The following is a 15,392-nucleotide window of genomic DNA, read 5'->3' on the forward strand; positions in this document are numbered from 1 at the left end:
TGAACTGGTCTGGATTTTTATTATCACTGCTTTGTCTTTCAACTGTAAAACTTCATACAAAAGGGATAATTACAGCTTTGTATCCAACTTTCTGCTTAGATGCTTTATCAACTCGTGTACACTTTAATTTTGAAATTCTGCTTCTTGGAAAAAAAAAAACAGAAGATTGCGATGTGTGACGGGAAGGATGATACAACACTTGAAACATCTGAAGAGCAATATGAAGAAAATATAAAAGAGAAAAGTTACTCTTTGAAAGAAAAAGCAGATAAAAACAATCACACAGAGACTGGGACTGAACCAGTCCAGAGATGCAGATTAACATATGGAGGCTGAAAAATGACTTGCAAATAAGTGATGAGGTTTTAATTGAACGATTAAGAGGAGCAATTAGTCTGTCGAGGGGCATCAGAGTCCACTAATGAAGAGTGCGTCTCTGAAAAATGACATCTGACATATTTCTGTCATTTCAATGTGCAGTCTGATTCACAGCCAGTAGGAGAGAGTGGAGTAGACAGGATGTTAATAGGATTAGGTTGTAATGTTATGAGGATGGTTATATTGAGGCCAGCCCTCACTTTCAAAAGTAACTACCCCGTTTCAAAGACAGGAAGAGTTTTGGATTAAACCTGACCGTGACGACAACAAAGATTCAAAAGAAGATTCCACAGCTGGTATTGTAAATGACATGCATTACAACATGAATGATACCATACCATATGATATGCATTATTGTCCCTGTAGGAATTGTCTCTTGGACTCAAACATGCAGACTACCTCCACAATACTAAAAACAATATAAAAGATCTGATCTGCAGTCTAAACCACTAAACTGAAGACAGAAGAGCAAAGTTGTTTCTTTTCTTTTTGAGGCTTCCGGACTCAACTGTAAAATCAGTTATTGGAAGGATATACTGTACAGTCCAGACTGTTTGGAAAAATGTAATTTTAATGCCTAAGATGGAAAACAATAAACAGCTACATATAGTACAGCTGCCCTTCTCTAAGTCAATGGTTTAAGAGTCATTGGTTGTGAAGACACACATTTGATTTAGTCAAATCTTTGCACTTTTCAGTATCTTATTCTTAACTAAGAACACAGAGCAATGCAGGGGAAAACATGGCAGCCTGTAAACCTTGAGAATCCAGCTTTAAGTTGAATCGGCCATGTCCATCACTGACTGAGATGCAGCTAACTTTAGCTCAGTTGTTTTTTTGTTTTTTTTAAAGATTTATTTTTGGGCTTTTTGTGCCTTTAATGGAGAGATAGAACAGTGGATAGATTCAGAAATCAGGGAGAGAGAGAGAGTGGGGAATGGCATGCGAGAAAAGTGCCACAGGCTGGATTTGAACCTGGGACGCCCGCTTTGAGGACTATTGCCTCCATACATGAGGCGCGCGGACTAACCACTGTGCCACCAGCGCCCCAGCTCAGTTGTTTTTCTGGGAACTTAAGATCCTAAAGCCCACTGACTCATATCCTTCAGTTACATTCTATATTTTTAAAAACAACACTGCCATAACTTAACAATCTGATATATAAGACATCTGGAAATGTTTTAATTTCCAAACGACCGCAAGTAATTGTTGGAAACTCTGGACATAAGTGCATCGTACATGAGTCTCATAAATGCTGGTATAGTAGTTTTGTGTGGCGTCGGAGTGAAAACAAAACTGACAAACCTTTAGTTGGGTATGCAGAGAAGCTTGTATTAAAAAGGTGTCCTGAGACCAGCTTTGGGCACAACAACATGAAGGGGACATCCATTGACACATTAACTTCCACAGTACACCGATCAACACCCTGAAATGATCGTCATTCACGAGCAGTTTCCTCTTTGACTTATCCTGACTAATTACACCCATGCTACTGTGACGGCTGGGTGTACTATACATGTAATTATGCGATGTCAACAACCTGAGAAAGAATAAGGTGTAATTTAATTGACCCGCCCTACCAGGTAGAACAAAACTAACCAGAGAGTGAGAGAGACGTTAATAAAGTCAGTACACACCTACACAGTCGAGAAGTTAAATCAGTGACGACACATGAGAACACCTGTGGGTGTGTGCGAGTCTGAAAGGTGAGCAAAATAACTATTTATACCTTCTTAAACCAGTTAGAGTTAGGCTTGTGTTGCAGCCTGATCCCACAGCTGTCCCTCTGTTCTCTGTGACGCATTCACTTACCCTGTTTATTGTAACAAATGTATAAATATCAGACCTTAGTTAGTAGTTTAAGAAATCAGCAAACAAACAGAAGTCACACCATCTGAGTTCATGTACGTGCACTGATTTTTTGCACACATCTCTTTATCTACTTTATGCGGTTTTTTTTCTTTTCTGGAGTGTATGGGGTTGTCTCTATCTGTGTGTGTTTACCAGAGCTATTTTTGAAGTTCACCGTACAATCCAGGAAGCCAAGTTTTGTTTGATCAGACAGCACACCCACACACCTGGCTGCGATAACGGGCTGCGTTATCAGCTGGCTGTATGGTGTTGACGTCAAAGGCTTAGTGGAGCTTCATACAGCCATGACACTGATAACAATGAATGCTACTGAGCAAAGAAGAAAAAAAACACGATTACAAACAAACACGTACACAAACACCTTTTGTTCCTTTTTCGACACAGAGTAGCACCGATCAGAGAGCTGAGTGCAGACTGTGATTCTGAGCATGAAGAGAACCCCATGAACTTTGAGGTCAAAGTCAATGTATGTACATCAGGTTAGTTGGTTAGTCAAAGGGTCAAAGATCAGAAGGCGGGGAGAAGAAAGACGAGTACACAAAAAGAACCAGAAAGACTCTGGTGGACAGGCAGTGAAAAAATGTGTTTCTGGTTACAACACAGCATTTTTTTTTTTTTTTTTTTTTACTGTCTTAAAACTTGTCCAACTCTGACTCTATCAACAGATGTAACACAGTAGGACTACAGACCATGAAATCAGGAATACACATCTGCATGAAAGAGCCATCAAAGAAAGTCAGTGTGTTCACATGGTATTAAAAAAATGTGGATTTGTTGAGTAGGTCCGTCCAAAACTGGACTTTTTAAAATGCATGTAAACATGTTAGTCCAAATGAAATCGTACTAAATTGAACTTATCAAAGTGGAACTTATACTCCAGCAGCATGTACAGTATGTACATCTACAAACCGGCATATAGGGGTATCGACTCCTGGCTTTAAAGTCCAACAGCATATACAGTATGCTTAGAAGAAAGACAGCAAGGAAAACAAGACGAAGGTATCAACATGTCGAGTGCTATGGTGAGAACTATGCATTTTTGAACAGACAAGGACATAACTTATTTTGTGTCAGCTGTTCAGAGTTAAACATAGTAGAGTTCATGGAAGAAAAACAACAAAACCAATGTAGTTAGGTGTTTTTAGCGCTCTCAGTTCAAAACGATTCAACCTTTGGAACAGCGCCACGATCATCAATAAAGTCATCTGATTCGTTTTTTTAAAGCACTCAAGAGACACAAACAGGAAAAAAGGTCATTTAAGTGAAGCACCTGTGACAAATGAAAAGAAGAAGGTCTATGGAGAAGCCAGTTGTTAGAATGTGTTTTTATAGGAAGCCTACAGGAGCCCTTTCAGAATAATTAAGTGTTAAATCAAAGTTGATTTGTGTGATGAATTGCCTGAACGTGATCTGATGCATTGCATGTTATAAATGGCGACACATCGTGAATCATTAAAACACTTTTTTTGATGGTGTTGTAGTTGTTCTGTGCATTAGCATCCAGGTCTTTACGCTCGTGACTGACTGCCGACATGCACTGGACCTGAGAGGTGATGTTGTATTGACATGTCGCTTTGTTGGATGAAAGTGAGGGTGCTAGAGGGAGCAGGGTTGTAAATATGCCAAAGATAAGACAGTGAACTTCCATTGTGGCAGAGGGCTCGTGCAGTTATTTGCTACAACCAATGAGAGAGCCAGGCGAGGCGATAAGTGAGCATCTCCGAGATAAATAGCTCATGTAGCTATCTGCATCAGACTCAGCGTGCACTTGTGCCTTAAATAATGCATGTGGCATAATGATTGCAAGGCATGCTGAAATACAGAGTGTGGCAGCCAGGCAGACAGGCCTGATGAATAAGTAATGGACGGCATCCGCCTCCCGATGTACACACATGTGCGCACACAGACACACACACACACACACACACACAGAGCATCCATGCAAACCATAACCACAGGCTGGTTCATGCTCAGGAGACGGGGGGAGAGAGAAAGATAGCAAGTCTTATTTTTGTACCTTCTTATGCTCTTGTCCCCCCCTCCTCCCCCTCCTCCCAGTGACAGGGGGAGTGGAAGGGGGGAGGGGGGATGCTTTTTTCATCTGTCTCCCCTGGGGACCCCAGACCTGACTCCAAATATGTGAGGTACTGTGTCGTTTATTATTGATTTGGGTTATTTATAATACACATACTCTCTGCAACCCCTCTCTACATCTCTGAATCTCTCCCCCCCCCCCCCCCCCCCCCCCCCCCCCTCTCTCTCATTGAGTATACTATCTCTGGAAATTACTATTCCAAGCAATCATTAGACTTTTTATAATGATTTTATAATGATACTTTTTTTCTGTTGAAATAAAAACAGATTCAGGCAATGTTTTGAGTTTCTAATACAAATCACAACATGCTCAGTTCATGCAGAATATGACAACCCGACCGTACAGTACACTTATGTCTTCATTCAATACTGCTATAACAACACAGCTGAAGTGTAGAGGAAGTATTGTTTTGTGCCAAAATCTTGTACTTTCTCCCTTGCATATTCAGCCAGTTCTATTACTTAACAAATACAAGGCAGAAGGATCGTAGTCATTAAAACATATTTTATCCGTTTTTGTTTAACAGATCAGCACAAGAAGAGAACCACAGCAAATTGCAGTGTTATAGGTCAGTGTTTTCAGCTGTCATAGGTTTGCTCTCAAATTATTTCAATATGTCAGCAATTTTTAAAAAGTAAGGAAAAGTGCACTCCTTCTTAAAGATGAAGAATAGTTAAAATCGTAAAAAATGACTTATAGGATAAACACTGTTTTTATAAATCATTCACTTTCATAGATTCAGTAAGATGGCTTAAGGACTCAAAGCAGAAGAGTGTTTGACATACAGTAAGTTGCTCCATTCAAAAGAAGAAGGTGTTTATAGTAATTAGTGTTTTGTTGTGTTTGTTGTACGTCTGCTCTGCATTGTGCGTCATGTTTCTATGAAAAAGAGGATAGGAATCAATGTCGCAGCCACGAAGACAAAGACGTTTGGCTGAGTGACAAATAAACTTTATTGTTGTGAAGCAGCTACAGTAAAACATCTTTGGAAACGAGCGCCTCTCCCACAGGGCTGAGGACTGTTTGTTTATAAGAAGAGTTAAAGAATGCATGGATATAAACAGTGGATTGATCTGCCAACTTAAACAGGTCAAACCATTTAGTTATAAAATATGAGGAAATGAGAGACAAAAGCAAGGCAGATTTAAATAAGGAACATTTGTTTTTATGCTTTTACTGTCACATGAAACTTCCAGACTGTCAATGTTTGAAATGACTGTTTTCAGAACATTTTAGGGAATTCCATTGATTTTGCTCGGCTAATAATATGAAACATGTCTATTTTTTTTGTAAAAGGTAGTTTGCATTTTTATTTTTAGAGATTAAACTACACAGCAATGTGTTTAATATATAATTCAGTGCAAGAAGATAAATAAAATTCACAAAACAGGAAAAAGCAAGAAGCGAAGTCCAATGTTGGAAAATGAAGACAGTGCTGAAGTTTTCAAAAATGCAGTTCCTTGAGTGACCACTTGAGGCTGGCTGCAAAAACCAAGGAGTCCAGATAAAACCTATATTAAAATGCTTATTTTTACAGCAGAAATTAACATGTTAACAGCCAAACTGGGGGTTACTTTAAAAAAATATATATGTTACAATATTTGATTATCTAAACATGAAGAGTTAGTTAAGAGTTTACATAGTAAGGAGCATGGTAGCATTTCCAATATGGAATTTTCCATCCATTGGCTTCTCTTTAGAAACCAATGGGGGACATCGCTGAGACTACTTAGATGTTTAAAACAGTCTATTAGGAAAAGCTAATGCATCTCAGACCAGCAGACACTAACACGGTTAAAGATGTTTTTCTTCTTCAAAGCAAAATCAACTGAAATCAACTCTTTTAGAAGCTAGGTGGAAAATGTCTGATCTTGACTTCTTGGGATTTGGGCAGATAGCAAAACGATAAAACTTCTCACATGGCTTTTAGTGATGCTTTTTGGTTTGCTAAAATTATTTATTTGTAACAAGAAAGAAACCCACTGAACTCATCCACAGATTGAGACAAGACAGGTTTGAAATGTTATCCTTCTATAGCTCGTAAAACAAAGGCTATATTATTATAACTATGATTTAGCTGAATGTACGCTCACCATTTAAACATTTTCATACACAAGAATTATCTGTCTGCAAAATTCTGCCTAAAAAAAGGTACATGTGCACACTTATACCCACTAAAAAATGGACACATTTCTCGTCTCCTCACCTCGGACTGTTGAGGTAAAACAAGCTCTGCAAAAAAATACCCAAAACAAGAATCTACTCCAGACTGTTCTAGGAAAAACCTCAAAGCATCAAAGCTTAGAAACCAGCTTCCTAAAAACCCAGACGAGGTAAGACAAAGAGTTGTTTTGAGCGAGCATGCTTCTGTGGGGAGCTCCGTTCATTCATATTTTACGCCCTCTCCTTCCGTCTCAATGGTAATGCTTTTCCAGTCTGCTCTGAGTTTGCAGCAGACAGAGAGCCATTAGCTGTCGGCGATGCTAAACTGAAGTTATGAGAGATGTCAGCTAACCACAGCGATCCAAATGCACTTTAAATCACATGGGTCACGGGAATGCCCCTGTGCACCGAAGCTAGACTCAACAAATTCTTCAGTGAGGATTACACCGGGCTAAAATGGGCTCGACCAATATATCCTAAAGATGTACACAAATATAGAGGGAAAAATTATATAAATGGAAACCACAACATAATAAAGAAAGAAGAGTTCAACTTTAAACTGTAAGGAAAGGAGTCATAGAGTGAGTGGAAACAGCTAATCTGAGAAAAGATTTGTACATTATTTTAGAGATTTGAACAGATCTCTTCAGTTGACAAATGTACAGTGCACTGGTGAGGCCTGTTCATTCTGTCATTCAGTAATTAAAGAGGAGCTGACGTCTCAGCTTTGCCAAAGACAAAGTGTTTTCTCGATGACTTCTTGCAACACCACTCGACTTTGAAAACTGGTATTAATGACTGAAGACAGATATGTATATAGTCTATGTCTTCTCTTAAAGGAGTGTGTGGATAAATGCAGTCTATTACTGCTGTCCATCTCGTAGCTATTACGGCTGTGGGCTTGGCTCTAATGAACTCCTCTTCCCGGACAAGGGGAAGGCCTACCTCTGGTCATGGTGGCGTTGTTGGCCAGGAGCAAGCAGAGCCCCTTTGTGAGCGTAAAGCAAAGGTCTGAACCCTGGAGTGGTCATACATAATAGATAGCTTCTAGAGAACTCCTCTGGAATCATATGGTCCTGCCTTGGCTTTTAAAAAGCCTTTACAAAACACACCTCTGCATTAACAAGTGAGTGTAAGAGGAAGTGAACAGCCAGAGTGACATATACATCATATCTGGCTGTTTATCCTCACATCAGCACATAACCAAGACACAGGTAAAAATCATAGTTTGATATGTTAGCGATACCTTGCGTCATCTAATTGTTATCACCAATTAGACATCTGCCTTGACTTGTAGAGGGAGCAGCCAATGGAAACCACAGATACAGTACGTCAAAATCCAGCAATAATGATCTGCAGCTCTCACTTTCTATCATCCAAGAAGATATTCCCCTTAGATCTCACAATTTCAGCCCATTTCAAACATAAATTTAGAACCATTTACAGACAATTTTCAGATTTTTAGGTCCTGACATTTTCCAGAACCTCTTTTTCACACATGACCTACAGAATGGGAGATTTCCAGAGTTGAACGTGTCTGGAAAAAGTCTATTTGGTTTAAGTACACCCACAGTAATGGTTAATGTTTCTGGGTTATTATCACGGCAACATGTGAAAGGACGTTTAAAAATGAAAACTCGCGAGTTGACATCAATATACAAGAAACAGAGGCAAAGCAGTAATGGGTGAAAAGAAGAGGAACTGCTCAATGTGAAGAATGTCATCACCCTGCTCTCTTGCTGCCTGGCGATGAATAATCCAGACTTTCACCTGCTGCCAACCCGTCACACATTCATCCATTCAGACTTTGTGAGAAGAGTGCTTGCAGGAAAAAAAAACATGCTTAAAGTGCAGGTCAACTGATTCTGACATTTGGGTTGACAAGTGCAGCCAACCTGGACATTGTCGAGACATTTTCAGGAGTGCAAAAGAGGCTTTAGACTCATTAAAAGAGCTAAAGCTGTGATACAACTCTGATATAAAAGAAGTAAGAACACAGAGTAAAATGTAACTACAAAACACTTTTCATGTTGATTCATTTGAAAACAGTACACAGACAACATATTGAATGTGCAAACTGAAACTATGCACTCATTGTCAATTTGATTCGTATTTTAACACAGCATCCCAACCCAATCAGAGCTTTGTTTTCAAGTGTTTAGGTAACTCAACGTCAATCTGTACTGAGCACAATTTACAATCATTTCCAAATCTTGAGAGTGTGTATTCATGCAAAACATAATGACAAACATCACCCCACACTCCAGACATCTAGGTCTGAGCACAGCCAGCCAGCCCGGCAAAACCCACCAGGCCATATATAAAATTCATGACAGGGTAACATGGTAAAACCATTTTCCCCCTACCACCACACAAGCTCAAACTCTTTCTACCACACACAGTCTGGGTGCTGTGGCTGTCAGGATAATGGCACTGAGGCAGACAAAGTAGGTTAAGGCATTGCCTGTTCTGCTGGAAGACAAAAACAAGTCTGGCTCTCGTGCCATACTTTCTTAAGACACCAAATGGGAAAAGTGTGCGAGTGAGTGTGTGTGTGTGTGTGTGTGTGTGTGTGTGCGTGTGTGTGTGTGTGTGTGGTGTTGACATGATGGCCACAACCTTAGGCTATGTCTGTAGATATAATTAGGCACTGGTACACTTTCTTGTGTTGCCTTTATAACTCAATTCTGTCTCTAAGGATCGACCCTGATTTCACCCCTGCTCTCTGATACCTTTAGGCTTGCTTTATCATACTGCCTTGAAAAAAAGGTCGGTGCATGAATTAACTGATTGATTGCCTTTTTGGACCTCACTCATTTGGATTCTCAGTCTTCTATGACGACTCAAAGCATGTTAAGACCACTTGTCATATTCACCCTTTCACACACACATTCATACATCTTGGAGGTCAGTGTCTTGCCTGAGCACGTTTCATCATGCAGACAGTAGAATCTGGAGATTGAACTGCCAACCGTTTGACTGAGAGACGTCCCACTCTACTGAGTCACAGCAAATATTCTGCAGTGTCTTCATAGCTTTGCAAATAAAATCTGATTCCCTAAAGTCGTCAACTTGCTGATTTTAAGCTTCATTTGTTGTTGCAATTGAAATAAATGATCTAAAATGATTAGGTGCAAGATAATTACAAATTAGATTCAGGAAAATCTGAAAGAGTAAGGTGAACGGGATTTCATTTCAGTTCATCAGTAAGTTCAGGACAGACGTTTGGAATCAATCCTTGGGTAATGACTTTGATAGGGTCTTTACTGTGTGTGTGTGTGTGTGTGTGTGTGTGTGTGTGTGTGTGTGTGTGTGTGTGTGTGTGTGTGTGTGTTTGTCTTAAGTGTGCCTTAGCCTGATGGTGGCAAAGAAGAAAAGAAGCAGCTGCCCACTGACTCCTGCCTGCACCAAACTGGCACCAGTCTGCGGCACACATGCCAGGTCAGGGAGTGTGTGGGGGCGGTAGGGGGCTTTGGGTTCCCATCTGGGGAATTGGCACCGGGGCCTGAGGGGCATGTGCGCTCCCTGGTGAGCGTGTGAGTACAAAACAGGTAATCTTCAATTAGGAAAGAGTGACAAGTCAAGCTGGTGTTGATTACTTCTGTCAGTGTTGGGGTTTAGGAAGAAAACAATAAATCACTACAATCTATTGGTTGGTAACGGTGACAGTGCATGCTGAAAAGTAAAATGTGTTAGCATATCAGCATTGCTCAGGATGTTGGTCATTTCTTTCTTCTATGATTAAAAGTAAAATGTTTTGACTCACCATAGATACTACTTGTCCTCAGGGAAGTCTCTCTTCCACTTGAGATTTTAAACATCAACTGCAGCAAAGGCAAACAAAAAAAAAAGAAAGTGGGGTTGAGAGAACGGTACAGAAGCGGACCCAATGTTTTGCCTGCCAATTTCCCCAAATCTCTGCTTTGTACATGTAAAGGGACATGTCCTACACAACCACAAACACACATATTTGCAGTGTCAGGATTAAGGTCAAGCATTCAGTCACACACGCGCACACGCACACGCACACACACACACACACACACACACACACACACACACACACACACACACACACACACACACACACACACACACACACACACACACACACACACACCAATGAGTGGGGAGGGAGGCAGCAGGGGTCTGGCTGTCGCACAAGTGTCTACGCGCGGTCAAAGTGACCTACAGACAGTGTCCTCTGGAACACACCTCGCTCTTCATCTCTGGCATCTCAACACTCGCGCACAGCATAGCATTCACCAGAAAGATTCAAAGCCAGGAGGAAATATAAGTGATCAAACAGAGGGTGTAATTCCAGATCTTCTCAAAAGGTGTTGACTTCCAAAATGGAGATTTCCCTCTATGTCAATATTTGAACTTGTGGGAAACAAGATCATAGTATGAAATGGTGAAAATTCAGATTGAGTCCAAAGAACATTTAGATTCTGGTCTGAAAAAGTGTTAATACGTTATGACCCTTTGCCTTTATTCTGGGCCAGAATTTGTCCAATTTCATAGAAACATAATTTCTAAAGCATTTAGAATTGGTCAAAATGTTTATCAGACCACCACACAACACATTACATTGATGTAAGTGACTTTGACAAGGCAATGACAGTTGGCGCTGGTTGGGAAGTATGTCATAAAACCACAGATCTCCTGAGATTGACAAATGGAAAAGTTTCTATAATTTACAGCATCTTTAAACTTTCAGTAAACGTCCAAAAAGCCATGTGAGTGAAAGGGGTCAGAAAAGGATTGTTGGATCGGTTCACGCTGAGAGGAACGCAACAGTAACTAAAAATCACCACAAGTTACAACCTAAGGATGCAGAAGAGCTGATTGCATTACAAGTCCAATCTCAAGTTGGATTGTCTTCATCAGCTATGAAGCCAATCAGTTTTTGAAGCTAGCTAAGCAAGATTGAAAAGCAGGAGTTCCAATAAACAAATGTGTGACCTGATAAGTCTTGAATTCTTTATTGACATGCAGATAAATAATAGGGATGGGATTTGTTATGAACAACCTGATTTAGCCTACTTTCACACCAGGTTTTTAATACAGCGACTCTGCCACACCTGTTTGGTTTTGTACTAACTCAGAATTTCTTACACAGTTGGATAATGTTCAGAAAAAAAATTGACGGTTGAGTATTGTAAAAACATAAATTGGTGGTGCACAATCATCACCATTGCTAGTCGTCACCAGCAACAAATGATTACTAATTGTACACGTAAGCCCACAAAGCCGATTAAATATTGTGCTTAAGCTGTAATGCAGCCAGCCAATCGGGTCATGGCTTTTAAAGCAGAGAAATACGTAGCTACATTCAGCGCAGGCACATGGACATTTACCTGCTAGGAGGAGCTAGCACTGCTAATGTTAGCCAGCCTCGGCAAACCAATTTGAAATTGTTGTTGTTGTTGTTTAATTGTTGACATTTGTGATCCCGCTATGAAATGTTATCACATTTCATCATGACAATTATTGCACGAGACATTTTTCTTCTCAACTTCATTAAATTGTGCTCAATTTTGACTGTTTTCTGAGTGTTTTCTTTACTTTGGACAGCTCAACTATAGTCTCAATTTAAACGTCCATTTAACCAACTGGGGATTAGTCGTTAAACATCCCCAGTTAATAGAACTGGTGATTGAGTTTTGGTTTACATGGAACCCCTGTCTAATCTGTAAAAGTCCTGCGCTGATTTTTCATGGCCATTCAACCAAAGCAGACTTTAACAATCACTAACTGCAGCTGCTCTGTGAATGTAATATTGGAGCTGATGGATGAGACGTCCAGAGCCATGATGAAGCGTTTGTATTGGCCATCTTGGGGATGAGAATACATTAATGCATGAATACATGGATATATCCTGCCGTTTCAGTGGTTAAAACTGGAGGTATGGGTGTAACGAGGGGGGAACATCTTCTGGATACATAACCGTACATTATCACTAACATTGAAATGACTTCGCTGTACTGTACTGGCGACCTCATCAAGAGGCTATTGTGGAGAAAAAGAAGATTCCTACCCTGTATTTAAAAGTTTTACCTTATAACGCAGCCACCCAGTATATCAGCTAAATGTGCAGATCGAGCATGTAAAATAAGAGGCCAAGTGAGCACAGAAATAGCAGCTCATACTGAGAAATACAAGTGGAGTTGAGTGCAAAAGCAAGCGGGAGGGCTGGTAATGTGTGAGTGAGTGAGTGAGTGAGAGAGAGAGAGAGAGAGAGAAGATTTAAGAGAAATAAAGAGAGAGCGAGAATGAATTTGGCATAACCCAAAAGTACGCTTCTCTCCACTTTTCGTAATTTCCTTCCCAGAGTTTTGAAATGGTAATGAGCCTGCTGATATTTGCATAATGTGCCTTTCCTCATCCCTCTTTTTCTACTCATCCACCTCTGCTCCTGCTCTCCTCCCATGTCTCTGTCTTTCAAATTCTAATTCAAAGAGGCTTTATTGGCTTGACCGCATCAAAATGCAGAACTGCCAATGCCTTTACAAGGCAGTGACAAATGTGTCTCATTGTTTTCACACTTTCCTTCATTCATTGCACTAATTTTACCTTTTGCTCACTCCCTCTCCTTCTATCTTGGCTGCTCTGATATAATTAACAAGTTTTAATAAGGATGAGCAGTTCATTCAGAAAAAAAAAAACAGAAGCTGGCTAACAGGGTCTGCCTCTTTCTGTGGGAACGGCTCTTCATCCTCCTCTCCCAGCTTGCCCCCTGCCTCATTTTTCTGCTAAGCTTTAATATCAGCGCAGTGCAGACTGAAAACGGACATGTGCACAAAGCATTTTTTAAAAAAAGACAACTGTCACGTTTCTTGACGATCACCAACCTAGCACACCAGGCTGCGATGAAAGAAGCCAGAATGAAAATCCCCCCCCCCCTTCTTCTTCATCACTTCTCTCACCTTCTCCTCACTCCTCCTCACTCCCTACAGTGTCTGTGCTTTGACAGTCATGTGTGAGTGGAGCGTGGGCTGCTGCTAATTTGTGCAGAGTGGGAGAAAGCTGTTTTGGCTTGGGGAGAAAAGAGCTTAGTTTAGGCTATATGGTGGCGGGATGGATGCAGAGACGTGCTTAGCAAACACAAACACACACACACACAGATCCATCAAAACATGTTTATCTGCTCTTTACATTGCACTCCTTGTCCTCGTGTCACAGCTACATTAACGAATACAAGCAGATGCTCAAAAACCACATTCCCGTCTATGTGTGGAAGTGATTCTGAGAGGTGCTGACTTCTGTTCCTCTTACAGTACCTCCTCCTGTGCATCATTTAGTCATCCTGCTTAATATGCACCCAAATCTGTCTCCATCACCCGGTTGTCCTCGTCATCCTTCACCTCACTCTTCCTCTTTACTCATTTTATTCTAAATCGCTGTTCGCTCTGATTGACACTTATTCTACTTTTGACGCCAAACTTCTCTGTAATAAAAAAAATGCAGAAAAACACACAAACAAAAAAACGAGGATTTTTAAGGTCACCAGCGTCGGCTGCAGCTGTTGCCTTCTTATTCAGTCCTGTTCTGTAATAGACTCCACCAATAAAGGACAAACACACACACATGCACAGGAAGCGTTACTGAGGCTCTTGGCACCCACTTAATTAACTCTAACACGTCCCATGATTGTGTTAACACAGCATTGTAGTGCACTTATTCCAATAAAATGCTGTTGTCTTTTTTTGGCAGGCATTTAAACATTTTGTTATTATTAGGGCTGAAACAAACTCTGAATTGTAAGTGTCATTTGATTGACAGGCTGGGTCTGATGGTTTGGCTATAGAGGAACACAAGAACAGTTCTCATCTAGATGCCTTTGCTTTGGCTTTACTTTGTAGTTGAGTTGATGGAGAACGTTTCCCACCCCCTGCATGGAACTGTAACAGCTCTGGGCAGCTCCTTCAGCAGCAGGCTTTATATTTAAATTGTACTGTGTTCACTTTTTGTTTGCAATCTATGCTCTTTGCTGCTGTAACACTGTAATTTTCCCCATTGTGGGATAAATAAAGGATTATCTTATCTTATCTTATCTTATCTTAGTTATAAGTCTGCAGTTTCTACGTTTATGAGCAAGTTGTCTCTAAAAAACTTGGATCCATTCATTCTAACATTCACTCTATAACCTTGGAATTAAAACTCTTAAAAGTTAGCAAAAGTACAGAAAATATATTTGAAAACTAAACAAAGTTAGCATTTCTACCCTCCAACACCTACTTGTCAAAATGAGTAATAAAGAGAAGGGAGATGCTTCTATGAAGCTAATCATACTTTAAACATGATGCATCACAGTTAAAGGCTGGTATGTCTCTGTATCAAAGCTTTTGGGAGAAATTTCAGGCAAGGCAAGGACTTTACTTTTCACGTCCAAGTTGAAGAAATTATACTTTAAATTATAAGCACTTTGTGTTCAAGCAATCATTCTTTTTACAATATGTCTGAAACGCTGTCCTCAACTTCAAAAGACTCCCAACAAGGATGAAGCAGCTTTGAAGGAGAGTGAATGTGTGCATGTCTTGTCTGTGTGTTTATGCATGTGTGTGTCACTGCTGCGAGCACAGAAACATGCTATTAACAGACGAAGGCTTCAGGTCTTGGCAACCATATCTGTGACATCATTGCTGCATCAGCATTTCCTCCTGCCACATGGGACAAACATACCGCTTGTGGGTTGATGACATGCTGATGTGGCGCGATCATCCCACGTTCCTGTCAACAAGAGCGCGAAGTTCCAACAAACTGTCTCTTTTCACTTGTACTTAGGCCCATGTGCAGTGTGAATTCTAAAAGCAGACTTTCACTGAATAATACATCGCCATTTACTAAAAACAAAGTGCAGCGTCAGCGGGTGGAAATGATT

At 40.4% G+C, this 15,392-nt stretch overlaps 1 protein-coding gene across 5 annotated transcripts in view; it reads right to left on the reverse strand.

The window, feature by feature from the left end:
• hdac4 (histone deacetylase 4) overlaps positions 1 to 15,392 on the reverse strand; it is a 132,078-nt gene that overhangs the window by 64,365 nt on the left and 52,321 nt on the right. For 2 of the 5 annotated variants that reach the window (XM_061053816.1, XM_061053815.1), the window contains exon 1: positions 10,275 to 10,747. The exons of 1 other annotated variant lie outside the window; for it this stretch is intronic. In XM_061053816.1, the coding sequence (XP_060909799.1) occupies positions 10,275 to 10,506 (232 nt within the window). In that variant the 5' untranslated portion in view covers positions 10,507 to 10,747. Of the gene's footprint in view, positions 85 to 10,274; positions 10,748 to 15,392 lie in introns of those variants that run through there. 2 more of the 5 variants (XM_061053818.1, XM_061053819.1) reach the window with 2 other exon arrangements.

The sequence above is a fragment of the Labrus mixtus genome, chromosome 13 (genome assembly GCF_963584025.1).
Source record: "Labrus mixtus chromosome 13, fLabMix1.1, whole genome shotgun sequence".
NCBI lineage: Eukaryota > Metazoa > Chordata > Actinopteri > Labriformes > Labridae > Labrus > Labrus mixtus.